This window comes from Lycium ferocissimum, chromosome 2, assembly GCF_029784015.1.
Source record: "Lycium ferocissimum isolate CSIRO_LF1 chromosome 2, AGI_CSIRO_Lferr_CH_V1, whole genome shotgun sequence".
Lineage (NCBI taxonomy): Eukaryota > Viridiplantae > Streptophyta > Magnoliopsida > Solanales > Solanaceae > Lycium > Lycium ferocissimum.
The window spans coordinates 69,372,812-69,389,584 of record NC_081343.1 but is presented as its reverse complement, the minus strand read 5'-3'; the positions used below and the strand labels follow the sequence as shown (position 1 = coordinate 69,389,584).

General features: G+C 33.6%; 2 protein-coding genes across 2 annotated transcripts; one reads left to right on the top strand and one right to left on the bottom strand.

Annotated features, from left to right (window-relative positions):
- Positions 1 to 394: 394 nt before the first annotated feature.
- Positions 395 to 4,081, top strand: LOC132047153 (uncharacterized). Its single transcript, XM_059438068.1, has 5 exons — positions 395 to 949; positions 1,450 to 1,717; positions 3,237 to 3,335; positions 3,411 to 3,622; positions 3,771 to 4,081. Exons 1-5 carry the CDS (start codon positions 513 to 515, stop codon positions 3,844 to 3,846), a joined length of 1,092 nt encoding a protein of 363 aa, XP_059294051.1. The 5' UTR covers positions 395 to 512; the 3' UTR covers positions 3,847 to 4,081.
- Positions 4,082 to 5,423: 1,342 nt separating this feature from the next.
- On the bottom strand, positions 5,424 to 6,737 carry LOC132047154 (probable galacturonosyltransferase-like 10). Its single transcript, XM_059438069.1, has one exon. It carries the CDS (start codon positions 6,735 to 6,737, stop codon positions 5,655 to 5,657), a length of 1,083 nt encoding a protein of 360 aa, XP_059294052.1. The 3' UTR covers positions 5,424 to 5,654.
- Positions 6,738 to 16,773: the final 10,036 nt, after the last annotated feature.

Sequence of the window (16,773 nt, the reverse complement as noted above, 5' to 3'; positions counted from 1 at the left end):
CTTCTATCCTAACCCGTATCCCCCGTAACCTCCTATTTAAGATCACGCCCTTAGTAAGCTGCACCTGCGCCATATCCCGTCTAATCACCTCTCTCCAATACTTCTTCGGGCTATCTCCACCTTTTGGGCGAATCACGTCCATGCACAACCTCTTATATCTTCGCACTGAGACATCTGTACATCTCCTCTGTACATGTCCGAATCATTTCAATCTCACTTCCCGCATTTTATTCTCTGTCGAGGTCACTCCACGCTTATAGAGATAACCTCATGTCCGCATTTTATCTCGAAATTATTACCATTGTCCCGCCAACCAAACGACTTCTTAAGGGACTATTTTGAAGCTACCCTCAAACATAAGGGACCATTGTTGTCATTTTCTATCAATTCAGAAGCCAACAAAAGCACGAAAACGAAGTGGGTGGGGAGGGTGAAAGATGAGGGGAAGGAATACGTGAGAACCAACTTCGCCGGAAAGCCAAAAAATAGACGAAGGAAAATCTCCGTCTTTAATGGCTGCCTCCTCAGCTAGGGTTTTTCTCGCATCACTGAAGCCACGTCAGCATCCACCCCCTCCTTTTACCCACCAACACCTCCTTATCCGTCCGTTACTTCCTTCTTCTCTTTCCGTTTCCGCAAAACGCCGTTCTCCTAACGCCGTTAACTGTCTTATTTCCGGAGTTGACGGCGGCGGTGTTTCCGACGACTTTGTTTCCACAAGGAAAACGGGATTCGGGAGTGAATTCTCCGTTATAGCTAATATGCTAAAGCGAATTGAACCGTTAGATACTTCAGTTATATCTAAAGGTGTTTCGGATTCAGCTAAGGACTCAATGAAGCAAACGATTTCTACTATGTTAGGTTTGCTGCCTTCCGATCAATTTTCGGTCACTGTTCGGTTTTCTAAACGACCTCTCGATCGCCTCATTGTTTCTTCTATTATTACCGGGTACCTAATCTCTCTTAATTTTAATTTATGCAGAAAATTAAAAGTAGTAATTGTTAATTGGTTCAAGTTCTGGATCAATCTACATAGAGTTAATGGTCAAAAACACATCTGAACTGTTACTTTTACGCGGGTTTCACACCTGTTGATCCTTTTTCCTACCAGAACTATCACCATATTAAAACAGACCTCGAGTTTAGGTATGTATTAATCTCTTAATTTTAAGTTATGCAGAAACTTAAAAATACGAATTGCCAATTTCGTTGTGTTTTGGATCAATCTGCATATATAGTCAGGCCTCTCTATAACAGTCATCCTCTGTAACAACATTTGGCTATCATGTTTTTTGTGGACCCGATCTTACATGTTATGGTATATTATATTAGATGTTCGCTATAATAGCCAAAAAAATATCGGAACAAATGAAGCTGTTATAGAGAGGTTTGACTGTATCGTGGTATATTCAATTGGTGTTGAGTTGTGGTGGTGAATTTTGGTGGTAGGTATACGTTGTGGAATGCGGAGTACAGGATATCCTTGATGAGGAATTTTGATATCCCGTCGGATAATTTGATTGGCGTCAACACGGAGGAGGAGAATGTAACCTCGGGGTCAAAGAGCGAGAGGATAGAGGGTGGAGAAACGGGAGTTGGTGAAAATATGTCTTCTGGGGATTCAGAGAGAATAGATGTTCAAGCTCTTGAGAATTTATCTCCGGAAGCTCTGAGCTACATTCAGCAATTAGAAGAAGAGCTCTCGTCGGTCAAGCAGGTGATATTCTTTCTCTTTTGAACTCTATACAGACTCCTGGCAGTGTTTGGAACTATTGGTGTGTCATTGTTTTATGTAGTTATTTCAGTAATGTTCTGGTACAGAGTTCAGTGCCTTTGGATTACGAGATAATCTGAGAGATACTTATGGCTTTTCAACTCATGTTTATGGATTAATCTAAGTATTATTCTCTTTTATTCTGTCAATTGAATATGCCGCTTGAGTATCATCTAAGACGGTTACTTTTCTCGAACTCACTGAGAAGTGTCCATCTGATGATTTGGAATGCTCATAACTCTGCTGTTGGTTAAAATTGGGAGGTGAAACTGTTGTCAACTACTGAAATTATCAAGTTTGGTTGCATAAAAGTAGGTCCACTGACATGGACGGAGAGGCTGCAAGCAGTTATGTTTTTGACTGGTTACTATTTAAGAAAAAGCAATAATAATGGTGGTATCCAAGCTAATTCGTGTTGCATATCGACTATTCCACCTGTTACTTGCTATCTTCCACTAACACAGGTACCAAGTAAATATGGCAACCAAGACGTAGGCAAATCAACATATCACCTAAAGTTTTTTTGTCTTCAATGGAATTTGTACCCTTGACTCCCATAGTTTTTACCCACTTCATTGTTAGGTGCTTAGGTCACACCCTTGGGCACTTTAAGAAAAGTAATTATTTAAGTTTTCAGTTGCGCGTTAGTCAATAAAATCAAACTGATGGAAGAAGAATGTTTAAGCCCTGCTTTCTGCAGTTCATTCTTCAAGCATGTTTATCATAGATTAACTTTTAGTTGCAGATTTTTTTTGACAATGTTAATGACAATTGCCAAGAGTGGTGCATAGAAGAGAAGATAGAGTGTGACTCACCTATTTAGATATGAATTGAAAAAGTAAGGCCGAATCCTTTTTGATAGACAAAGTGCTTAATGTTTGAGTTGCGAATTAGGATAGCAGCAGATTGAGCATATTAAAGAATCTTCTTCCCACACTCTGGTAGTTCATAGCATTAACCAGTGAAGTTTCCACTTCTTCCCCATTCCTTCTCTCTTTTGTGTTTATAAATTTATTGGGTGAGTGCGCTGCTACCTGTTTGTGACAAATTTATCTATGCATAGTTTATGAATGGCAATTACTTCCACTTTGTTACAAAACAATGGGCTAGATTAATGTGTTACCACTGTCCACTGTCAAATATTTAATCACTAACAAGTCGTGTTACTTGAACTTGTATTCTTGGGTTTCTTCAATAATTGAGCTTTTAGATTTGCGTACATATAATTAAGACAGTACCAGTCTCATTGTCCATTTTAGGTTTACCAGTCTCATTGTCCATTTTAGGTTCTGAGTCTTCATTGTTTGTCCGCAGCAAAGGTTGTACAACTGAATGCTTACTCATGGAACTGATATTTTCTAGTTCTTTTTTCTTTTTGAGCGATGCACTGCTATATCTGATCTGACATTGAAACTAAATGCTTCAGTTAGACGTTATACTGATCGTTCTCTGTTCCTCTCAGGAACTGCATTCCCAGCAACAGGAAAATTTGCAAGTAGAGCATATCAATGAATGTAACAATGATTTACTGGAATACCTTCGGTCATTGGAATCTGACATGGTAATGTAGTTATTTGTATGTCATACCGTGTGAAGCCCATGAGGTTAATTCTTGATGTGTCTGCTACTGGAACAGGTGACTGAACTATCTAGACCATCATCCATTGAGGTGAAGGAAATTATTAAGGAACTTACTCAAAACATATTGCAAAGATTTTTCAAAGAGGACGACATTATCAACGAAGAAGATCCAAATTTTAGTGATGTCAAAAGCTGTCAAAGTAGTGACGCCGAATTATGCGACGCAATAGGCACTTCTCGGGATTACTTGGCAAAATTACTTTTCTGGTTAGTAACATATCATCTCTCTGTTATTTATTCCTTTATCATTTCCCTTGTGGTCACCAACAGTCTGAGCTTTTCTCAGGTATCCTCTTTAGCTTTATCTGAACTGATTCTTCTGAGTAGGTCAATAAAGCAACTTCGTAATTGGCAGGTGTATGTTATTGGGCCATCATTTGAGAGGATTGGAGAACAGATTGCATCTAAGTTGTGTTGTTGGCTTGTTGTGAGGTTGGGAAGTACAAAGAGGGATGTATATTCTGCTTCTCTTTTTTTTTTTTTTTAATCTTTCTAGTTCAATTATTTCCTCTCATTTCTAAAAGAATAATCCACATATCCTGTAAAACTTTGTTCTTGCAATTCGTAAGGAATTGTATGGAAGGGTGTACTTTTGAGAATGATAAATCCATTTCTCAGAGCCTCTTTTCCTTGATAGTGTAAATTGATCAAGTACATTCAAAATGATGCATGCGGTCTGCAGCTGATAGTTGATTAGCATTTTCCGTTAGCAAATTTTGATGTAGGGTAATCATACATCACATAAAAACCATTATTTTTGACCTCTTTGCTATCTTCCATCAACATGCAGTTGGTTGCAAAGCATTTTTTGGGACTTGATCAACACAATTTTAAAAAAAGAAAAAGATGCTCGTTGTGCACTGTATGACGGAGATGATTTTGGGGTTTACAAACGTGAAGGATTGTATGGACCATTTCAATTTTTGGTCTGTGAATTTAGAATTTAAATGAGAATCTTAAAAGCAATGGAAGGCACAATCAAAGTTTTAACGATGCTGAACTCCCTCATAATTATAGGATATCTATGCTGCCTTTATCATTAATTTCTCATTCCATTTGTTGCTATTGCCTGGTGGATCGACTGTTAATGGCATGGTTAGTGTTTACGGATGAAAGAAAGGTGTTCACACTTAAAAATCAGGATTTGGTAGTTGGTGAAAAGTGGTTTGGGTTGACCAAAAGGAGGAGGACGGATGCTACTGACTGATAAGTCTGCTATACCAATTAGGAGTTTATTTATTGGCTGATGGGGTTAGGTGGAATTATAATACTAGCATGTTTTAGTAGTGGACGTATTGTTAATCTTAATTTTGTGGTAGGTGTTCTAATACTTCATTCTATATTTGGTGTCGAGATACAACCGATCTAGAATTAGCATTTCTCGACAGAAGCATCTTCGGTCTAAGCATGTTAAATGATGCATCGCTTAAAGTCTTAAACTAAAGTTGTTGAAGGTATTTTTATGCAAAAAGGCAACACACTTCAAAAGAATTTTTTTATTTGTGGAGATCTGATGGATTTTGTGGAAATTGCAATAAAAAAAGTCAAGTAACAAAAGTGTGCAAGTATGACTCTAAAAACAATTCAAGAGTCCTTATAACAAAAGCATAGGAAGACATACAATTTTAGATTGCCACAAATTAAGTGTTCAAACTCAATTTGGATACACCAACTTGAGTTTGAGGCGGTAAAATTAATATTTACTTTTATTCGGTTGAGTTTGAGGGGGCAAAGTTAAAATTTACTTTTATTCTGTATTATTATTTATATTAATGGTATAATATTTACTACCTTTTTTAGTCTTGAAATATTCTAAAATATTTAGTTTCTTTTTAAGTATAGTATCTACGTTAATTACAAAATATTTAGTTTCCTTTTAGTTTAGTATCTATAAGAAAATCATAAAATTTCAACTTATAGATGTCTAAAAATTTTCTTCCGAAACAAAAGTAACCAAATATGAAAGAGATTTATATTTTTTTTTCCAGGAAAAGTAAAATAATTATAATAGTAAAATAAAACTCAAATATGATAAAAATTAGGCAAAGCCCTAACAGAATAATCGCTTTATACAAAACATTTGCTCTATGCACAAAAAAAATCACTCACAGGGTACTCTATCAAAATCGTCCCATGTACGTAATACTAGATCAAGTTCTCACTTCTTCCAAATGTGGAAAAAAGAATCAAAAAATTATCACTAAAGAATTTTAACTTCTATACACCGAATCATAAACAATCATTGCTCTTGCTGGCCAAAAGAATCATTTGAGCTTTGTCTAAACAGATCATAAGGTTCCCATAAAAGATCAACAGGACAAGGATTCCCTTGATCAAGCCTAACCCAAGGTTTACCTTTACCACTCCAATGCAACAAACTAACTGGACCTGTATGCAATGTTCTACAACTATTCACCAAATTATCTCCACCAAGACCATGTTGGTTCCATCTATGATCAATTCCTTCAATATCTCCTCCAAATACCAACATAAATGGTGGCAGTGATCCCAATTCATAAATCCTTTTTTCCTTCTGTATTTCCATCCATTTTTCAATCTTTGCAGTAGAATCTCCCTTTCTCCATTTCCCTAAATCCATAACCATCACCCCTGTATTAAAATAACAAGGTTTTTTTCCTTGAAATACCTTTGATAACTTTGGGTCAGACCAAAAGTTGTCATTGAAATATGTTCTGAAATTTGCGTGACAATATTCTGGAGCTCCAATGATTCTTGAACCAGTTAATTCAATTGACCATAGCTTTTGTATGTCATCAACAACAATGACATCAGAATCAAGATAAATAACCCTTTCAACACAAGGCTCAATGATCTCAGCTAAATATGTTCTAGCATAGTTTAATGGATTATCAAGAGCTTGACGAATGGAACATGATATCAATTTCTTTACCCGAAATTCATCAAAGATGTAAACTTTGAAACTCAGAGATGGAAATATTGACTTCACCATCTGTGTCAATTCTTGAAAATCAGAATCCTTGGTGGTTACAAAATGGAAATAAATGTTTTCTGGGCAATAAGTATGCTTGAGAACTGAGTGAACAGCTGCTATTGAACCTCTCAAATAATGGGAATCAAGAGTCATAGCTACATGTATCAAATTTGGGTCACAAATTAAATTATTTGACCCTAAAATTGGACATTGTTCACTATTACGATACTCTGGTGATTCAACATATCTCAAATACCCATCAATCTTTGTACTTGGCTCTTCAAGAAAACCTCTGATAGCACTTGCTGGAACTAGAAGCAAAGAAATTGACACAAATAGAATAAAGATGAGTTTTTTAGACTGAACCATAGCAAGAAAAAAGAGAGTAGGAATTAGAATCACCAAATTGAATCTTATGGAAGAAGAAGAAAGAAGAAAAGCAAAGAATGTTTGTTAAGGTAACGCGTTTAAGGTTTTGTGGAAAAGTTTAGGTATATAAAGAGGTACAGATTTTGGACGAGTATTTACCTTATTGGTCGTATCGCGTTGTTGGGACTTGAAAAGTTATAGGAAAACACAAACGCGTTAGGAGAATATTAATTATAATATGTTTTTATTTTATTGTTCTTCTGGAAATAATGTTTGATTTGGTTTTTTAGTGTTGTTTCGAGGAACCTGAAGGGGAATTGTTTGGTGTTTGGGTCGGTCCGTTTCAGTGAATCGGTCCACGCATCAATGCGAAAACATGTGACCACATGGTCTGTACCCATTGGTAAATACTTTTTAATATATGAGTTTAAACTTATGCACTGTGAGTGTCTTGGTTTTTTTTTTTTTTTTTTCTTTTCATCCTGTGTCACCGATACTGCAGTTTCCGATTATACGCGTATGCACCGCGTAGGGCCTATTTTTAGGGAAAGTGTTACATAACATTTTTTTTTCATATTCAAAGCTCAAACTCGAATCCTTTAGTAAGGGAGGAACAACCCCATTCGCACCACATCATGTGGTGTGTGTCTTGGGTTAATTTTATCTGAAACAATCGGTAATTTCCAGTAATTTCAATCTTTTATTGCAAATAAGCTGTATGCATTGTTACCTTCAGGACTTGTGATAAATTTCTTTCGAGAGTTGCTTAAATTGCCACACCAATTTGATCCAACTTTGGCCACACTTACGTAAAAACTATCATAACCTCTATTGTACAATTTTAAATTAAGATAAACTTTGAGAAGAAAAAATAGAAATGACATTAAGTAAGCATAAATTATTAAATTTGACCTAAATAGTCATATGAATTTATCTCATTTGAGCCATTGTGGCCAAAATAGTGTGGCAAAAAGACCTTATTGGTTTCTTTTTACATATCCTTATTTATGGACAATCTTTTACATACCAAATACATTTTTGAGTATGTCTTGCTCTCTCCGTCTCATGTCATCTTAGCAATAAAATAAAATAAAAAGTTCAAAATTAAGCATCATCTTGGAGATTCAAGACAAAAATTGACACGTAATTTCAACTATGCCCTTGACATTAAAGGAATAGTCCTCTTTAATATTGCTCAATTCTCAAAAAACATCTAACAAACAGGGACATTTTAATAAACTCCATGTTATATTTATTAATTTTTTAATAAGCTTGATTTTTGCGAAGCTTACACTTATTTTTGGAGGAGGGAGTAACATACATCACTTTCATGCTTAATTACTTCTACAACATGTGTCCCCAATTGAATGCATTTTACAAAAGAATTTTCCACCCCTAGTCTTCCCATTTCCTGCAACCCCCACCTTTCATCATCTTTTCTACCACCACTATATTATCACTTCTCCTTCTATCTTTCTTCCAAATTTTAAATTCAACTCTTTTAGGCCATTTTCAAAAAGTTTCAACTGTGGTCTTCGAATTTTATCGAAATTAATCACCAATTTTCAGCAGATTTTTTTGACAAATTTTAGCTAAACAATAAAGCAATAACTATGAAATCAAATTCCAGTTCGAAATCTTCAGCTCAAAGTGAAGCTTCCATTCCTTAATAATGGTGAGTTACGTTTATCACTTTAAATTCGATTATCGATACCAAGTATTAGTAGAAGTTAGATTCCAATTCAACAAGTAATTTTCAACACACAATACGATCATTCTTCAATCAATTTGAGCAACTTATATTCGATCAAGATTAAAGAATTCTTTTCAGAGGTCCTCGATGGTGAAAAAACTTTTATTAAATAAAAGAAAGGGAAAAAAAGAGAGAAAGGAAAAATATGAAAAAGGAAAAAGGAAATAAAGAAAATTAATTTAGACCATTGGATCAAGTTTATCAAATTAGAATCGTTCAACTAAGGCATCAGATTACACGCTCATTTTATTATATTTTTTTGGTAAAACACACGTTGATCATGTGATCAAAGTTGTATGTATTGTACACAGCCGAATAAACGTTGCGTGTTAAAAGTAATCCGTAAAACTGGGGTGTGTAAAAGGAATTTGATTACAAACTCGGAGGGTAATCTACGCATTATTCCTAATTGGATATGCTAATATGAAATGTACAACAACAACCTGCTATATCAAGTTAAATTTAGCAAAAAAATTATTTACACATTGTAGGTGCATTATAAAAGTTAAATCCTTTTAATATAGTGCACGTACATGTGAGCTTGTATCCTCGATGCTTCTGCTCATTTTAGGAAAATAAGAGGAATTTAAACAGAAATACCAACAAATATAGTGCACCTAAAACATTTTTTATTAGAAGGGGCATTATTCCTTACTGGTATGTGCAGTTAAAATATGTGGGTATTTCTATTAATATCTGACGAGTTCACATGCAAGCTGCGTTTTTCTGAACCACTTAAGATTCTGTTTTATTAATTTCATGTTTACTAAAGGAGTAAGAAAGGTTAACAGAACAATGATGACAAGTAAGAACTGTTTCTCGTAAGAGTTTGCACCTAAAAAGAAGTTCGAAGTGTTTACTATTTTGTTAATTTCTTATTGTGGAGGCATACATTGTTTTATGGGTAAAGGGTCAAATATACCCCTCTACTTAGTTTACTAGTCAACTTTGCCCTCCGTTAGCGAAAGTAGTCAAATATATCCCTCCGTTAGCCAAAGTGTACACATGTACCCTTACGTGGATGAAAATTCCCAATTAAGCCAAAATTAACTATTTAACTAAAAATACTCATGCCCTAACAGTTGAGCCGCCTAGACCCATCACCAAATAAATTCACCCCACCCAAATATACCCCTCTACGCTTTTAGGTCTGTGAGATTATTGATGTAGCTATTACTTCTGTCATTGCTATTAATTATCAGAAAAATACTCAAAAATAGTTTCAATATTCACATTTGGTATCAGAGCCCAGATCTTGACTCAGTTATGGGGGATAAACACACCGTAACTCGGGCATTGGAGACGGCTGAAGGATTACGAACATTGGAGAGCAAGTTTCTTGCATTTACTGAAGAAACAGGCAAGAAATTTGAAGAAATACAACTGAAACAAGACCAGTTCAGTAACAAGTTGGATGAGATGAAGGAATTTGTTGCGTCTTCTAAGAGAGTGGAAGAAATGCTGATGAACATAGGTCTTGGGACAAAAACGCGGGCCTCCGGCGACGAATCCTACGCCACCGGACAAAGTACGGAGCGTTGTCTTTCAGAAGATGGCACTCTGCGTGGGTAATTTATGTAGCTCACACCACGTACCAACAAGCTATTTTTGAGTATTTTTCTGATAATTAACTGGAAAATTAAATAATTGACAGGAAAAGGAAAACATTCATTCATCAAAAGCATACTGAGCAAACCGTTACAATCCAGAATAAAAGGACAATATTTCTTTATCACTAAGTTCTGCCCAATCAGATGGCGACACGTGCCATCGGGCTAGTGTAATTAAAAGCGTCGATAAGTAAACGGGTCGACGACCGATTCGCCTACATCGACCCAAGGCCAACTACTAAAGAGAAACCCCTCTTCTTCATTTCGTCACAGGGGTGAATTTATTTGGCATCGGGTCCGGGTGGGGCAACCATTGAGGCATGGATATTTTTCGTTAAATTGTTAATTTTGGCTGAATTGGGGATTTCCATCCACTTAAAGCTACATGTGATATGATCCTAAATGGCACAAATGACTCAACTATTCAAACTTCTCGAAGGATTTGTGTTGGAAGCGGATTCATGGAGGATGAAGCTTTGGGAGCGTTTAAATGAAGTCATTGGAGGGCCTTCAAGATATGGGAAATAGCATGGGAGAAGGAGTCAAGAGTACAAGGGAGGCTTTTCTCTTAAAGTGGCAACAAGCTAACGAGCTTGGGTGATTCGAGGGCGAGAAGATGGCTATTTGCGCAAAGGGCTATTTGTCCAAGTGGCTACTTTGCGCAAGGAGGGTTATGGTTGCAGAAGGTCATGCATGCGAGGTTGATTGAGGGCCATCTATGCGAGAGGGACGTGTTTGGCCATTGAAGGTCAATCGGCCGAAGACTACACTTGACAGAAGGCCAAACAAGGCTCGTTGCTTCATTCAGGGTAGCATTGTAATTAACTTATTAGTCTTATTTACTTAGCTTGTATATATAGCTTGTCTTTCATTTCATTACTTAGATTGGATGAATTATGTATTGAATACCTAATTTTGTTTATAGTTTGTTTAGGGTTAGCATAGTTAATGGTGGATTCCATTGTTGGTTTGTGAACCATTTTTCCATTGATTTCATGAAGGGTTGTTCATTTGTGGTTTTCAATTGAATTTCCCTTGCCTTGATTTCAAATAGCTTAGGTTCTATTGATTGAATCCGATTGGAAGGGTCTAGGTTTCATATACTTAGGTTTGTCTATAGATTCATTATCATTAGAGTCTAGTTTCTATCCCTCTATTTCTCATCCCTTTTCTTCAATTCTCATCCCCAATTTCTTGTTTATCCTTAATTCCGCGTTTAGGTTTTGATTTGGTGTTTCCCCCAAATCAATTCTTATCAACATGTGTACACTTTGGCTAACGGAGGGCAAAGTTGACTAATAAACTAAAGTAAAAGGGTATATTTGATCCTTTTCCCTTTTTTTATTGGTCAACTATATGTAGGTCTAAAATTTGTGATTATTCTCTCCATGCTCCATGTCCTGGCATAGTTTGTCTCGTGCCTATGTGCACAGAGCCAGAGATGATAATTTTCTTTTATTCTTTTTGCTTCCTTCTACGTACTATGTTCGAAAGGAAATGTATATGTTTCACTTATTCTTCCCTAATTTCTTTTATACACTGGAAAAGGCTAGAAAATTTTGAAGTTGTTCATAAGCTACCTAACTTAATTTGCTAGGAGAAAACATTCCATATCCTTAGTCTTATCCTCAAGATTAGCAAATTTTCTGTCGGCATGTTTGTTTGCATCCCTCCATATATGCTGAATGGTAGCCTTGGTAGCTTCCAACAAATATTTGCAATCGCATGCAATAGCCCTCATGATGACATTGCATGTCTTCCTCATTGATAAGCTTGATAGTAAGTGAGCAGCTCGTTTCCACTTCCAAATCGTTGTATGCCGTTTCTCTTGCTAATTTTCTTGCTGATTTTAACCTCTTTTTTTTTTTTTTTTTTTTTTTTTAATGCTTCATAGTTTTGTGTATGATTTGAGGTGGACTTCATCTTACCGGAATATCCGAACATCCATTTTTCTTCGATCATTTTTAAAGATCGACATCTCCAATTTAAATCTTAGTACTACCATCAGTGTTCAACTTCATCTTTTAATAAAGGGCAAAGGTGTAAATATGTTCCTCAACTTTGAGATTTAGAGCAGATATACCCCTCGTTACAAAAGTGGTGTATATATACCCCTGCCATTATAAAATGGTGCAAAATACTCTTCGTTACAAAATAGTGTTTTAAATATCACTGGCCGACGAGATTTTTTTAAAAAATCATTTTGTTATTTTTTAATTAAAAAAATATCGCGTGACTTTAAAAAAAAAAGTCTACCTATTATTTTTTAGTAGACATATTTTTCTAAAGCCACATGGTAATTTTTTTTTTCTCGTGTGTCTGGTCTGGCTTGTTTAAAAAAAAATATCTCCGTGACTTTAAAAAAAATAAGTCTACCCATTTTTTTAAATGAACCAGCCCCAACCCACCAGAAAAAAAAATTACTATGTGGCTTTAGAAAAGTATGTCTACTAAAAAAAAATGGGTAAATTTTTTTTTTAAAGTCATGTGGCATTTTTTTAAATTAAAACATAACCTAAATGATTTTCTAAAAAAATCTCGTCAGCGAAAAGGGTGCATTTGCACCATTTTGTAACGGCAGGAGTTATATACACCACTTTTATAACGAGGGGTATATCTGCTCTAAATCGCAAAATTGGGGTATATATTTGCACCTTTGCCCTTTAATAAATCTAATGGTTCTCCAATAGTGTAAGTTCGGTTTCCAGATTTTAGTTCCTATAATATTCTTTCATGATACTATTCGTAATCCTCTCAAAAGAAGTAAATTATACACATTATATATTATTTATATTACTACTATATAGAAACATGAGTTTCTATATAGTTTGGTCGTTAGTCACTTGAAAAAAAAAAAAAAAAGGTGAACCCCAATCTTCTTTAATAGTAGAAAAATTGTAAAAAAAAAAAAAGGAAGAAAAATTAAGGAAGGGCCCAATCTTCTACAATAGTAGGAATGAAAAAAAAAATCAAATTTAAGGTGGGGGCCCACTCTTCTATAATAGTAGAGTTTAAAAAAAATTAAGGTGGGGTTTGCAAAAAAAAAATTATTAAGATGGGGTCCACGTGAAGAAATAAGAGACAATTCAGGTGAAAAAAAAATTGGAGTCACGCTGAAGAAAGAGAGCATAATTGCTGTGTAAAAAAAAAATAGGATATTTAAATAATGATAATAAGTTCGTAAATGATAAAAGCGTACGCTTAGAAAATGTAAAGAAGAGAAGTTCGGGAAAAAAGAAATAACGATTTGAATTGAACACAAAAACTGCTAAAGAAGTCATAAAACCAAAAGATTTAAAATTTAGACACATACGTCTCACACCAATAATGAGCAATAACTTCAAGAAGACGAAAAATAAACACTCTTCTATAATAGTAAATTAAAAAAAAAAAAAAAGGTGGAGCCCACTCTGCTATAATAGTAGAAAAATCTTTAAAAAAATTAAGTTGGACCCACTTTTCCATAATAGTACCAATTAAAAAAATAAATTTAAGGTGGGGTCCACTCTTCCATAATAGTAGATCCACGTGAAGAATTAGGAGATCCACCTTCTACTCATGTAAAAAATAAAAAATAAAAAATAATAAGGTGGGGATCCACATGTGTGCTGTGGGTCCTATCAAAACTTTCTCCCCATTTTTTAGGCTCATTGTCACTTATGCCCTTATTTTTTGTTGCTGTTTAATTTTTGTCCCTCAAAAAAAAAAATTATGGGGTATAAATTTATATTTTCGTATCATAATATTTCACAAGTTATGTTCCGCACCATTAAAAACTTATGGCCACTAGGCATAAAATTTAGGAAACATAATAAATTATGTCTATTTGGAAAAAATATTTACTCGAAATGACTCATATTTTTAATATTACCCAAAATAACCCTTTTATACATTATTATACACTTTTATATAAGATCGACACATTATTTACAAGAGAAAAAGTGATAATATTGTATATCGTGTGTATAAACACTATTGTAAAAAAGGTTGGCTATGCAGATGTAAATTAAAAATATAACTACGTGGATATAATATTTTATTCTGGATTGTATATTATTGAAATTATTCCTAAAATTAATTGCTAAAGGCAAAAACTAAATACCAGCCCATTTGAAGGACAATTCGTGCAATTTCTTCCATTTTTTTAGTTTTAAATTTTTAATAGACAAATTCTCTTTTTTAAAACTAAACTATATAAAAACATGAGTTGAAGAAGTGGATCTTCAACCAAGGGCTACCAAGGGCAATTTGGTCAAAGCACTTGCCATTGAATAATTCCATTAGTTAAAAGTAGAATCTTATTGTAGCTTGGTATTAAATATATTTGTACTTTTTCTATTTTGCCCCTGCTCATAAAAATTGCATCACAACAGATGATGTCATTTCAAGTGGCAGGTATTAATTATGCTTTTGGCCATGTGTCACTTTTACACTCCTTTTACTTTTCACTATTTTATCATGCTCACATAATTTCACTTAATAGACAAATCACATTTGTGTATATGTATTAATGTTCATCTATATATATGCATCGACAGTGCAAATTTAGGTATGTTTATTAGCAATATAAAATATATATACTATCACTACCGAATACATAAATCTTTACAACTGTACACAACTACATACACATAAATACACTATATAATTCAAAGTGTTGGGCGCACGGGCATACGCCATCTAGTACTATTATATAAACATGAGTTTGGAGGAGGATCGTCGTCCGTCCTCCAACTCATGTACAAAAAAAAAAAAAAAAAAAAATGTAGACTCCATCACCTCCAAACTCATGTAAAAACTCCATTTTAAAAAAACAAGCAATATCAAAGAAAAAATAAAAAAAATAAAAAAATTGCACCCCATATTAAAAAATCAAACAATATTCATGTAATTCCCAAAGTATCCCCATTAAGTCAATAATAGTGGATTCATTGCCACATGCGTATCAACCCATTAGCGGGAGCAAATAAAATTATTGTACAAGAAAAATGTGGACCCCATATTATTACTTTTCTTCAAAAGGTTAAGTACTCAAACCATACAATTTTTTTTTTTTTTTTATATATTAGCCTGAGATCTAATTTAGATATCTAAAAAGTAGACCACACCACCTCCAAACTCATGTAAAAGGGAGCAAATGAAATTATTGTACAGCAAAAAACGCACCCATATTATTGCTTTTCTTCAAAAGGTTAAGTAATCAAACCATACAATTCCTTTCTTTTCTTATATTAAGCGCAGAGATCTAATCTAGATATTTAATTGTTGTATTTATTTATTCCGCTATGTCATTTATTTGTTATGTTTACTAAAAAATAAATATACTTAAAATATTTATATTTAAAATAAGATAGAATTTAATTACTTTTTCATTTTTATTCTTACTCTAATAAATGTGAAAAGTGATTAATGTCGTAAAAGAAAAATAATATTAAATGGATATCAAATAATAAATAAGGTAAATTAGTTAAATTCTAATTCTAATTGACGTTTCCTTAAAAAAGCGAGCAAAACATAACATTACAAGTAAAATGAGTTAAACCAAGAATATTCACTAAAAATTAAAAAATAGTAGTTCTTCGTTTGAATAGAAAATTAAATTTCTACTTTGTTTCATTTTAAACATGTAAAATTAACTTAATAATTAGAATTAGAATTATCCAAATCAAAATTGGATAAAAAGTAAGAAGTATTGTTTAGGTCTAATCTACATACATTAACAATAGAATATTTTACATCTTTAAATTAATCGAATTAAAAATCAAAGTATTAACTGATGCTTAAATATTGGTATTATTTTATCTCAAAGAGAGGAAAATAGTTTCTTTTTAAACAAGTCTTCTCTTTTAAAAAGTATTAATAAATTTTTGCAAACTTTATATTCGTAGCAAACACTAATATAATAAAATTTTGGATACGGAGCATAAACTATAATGTTATATTAATCGTATTTTGAATATATATATGCATAAAAACAGTGCAACCATAAGTTTAGGTCTAATCTACATACATTAACAATAGAATATTTTACACCTGTAAATTAATCGAATTAAAATTCAAAGTATCAACTGATGCTTAAATATTGGTATTGTTTTATCTCAAAGAGGGGAAAAATAGTTTCTTTTTAAACAAGTCTTCTCTTTTAAAAAGTATTAATAAATTTTTACAAACTTTTTATTCGTAGCAAATACTAATATAATAAAATTTTGGATACAGAGCACAAATTACAATGCTATATTAATCGTGTTTTGAACATAGTATATATACATAAACAGTGCAAACTTATGTATGTTTATTAACAATATATATATATATATATATATATTATCACTACCCAAACACAACTACATACACATAGATAAACTATAATTCAAAATGTTGAGCCCCTGCGCAGCATGGGCGTATGCCATCTAGTAATATTATAAGAGCTTCTTTGCTCTTTTCTTTTGTCAACTGTTTCTATGATTTCTTCTTCAAGATTGTGGTGGCAAAAGTTGGATCCTTACATTGACAAAAAGGATGCAGCGGCCTTTTCTTTCTCATTGTTGTCCCTTTCAAAATGACTATACAGCTTATCACGTTGATATTATTGGATTTTTCTTGTGAGAATCGAGTGAACAAAAAGCATCAAACAAAGAAATAATAGTGATAGATTACCACCTCAGATAAATAC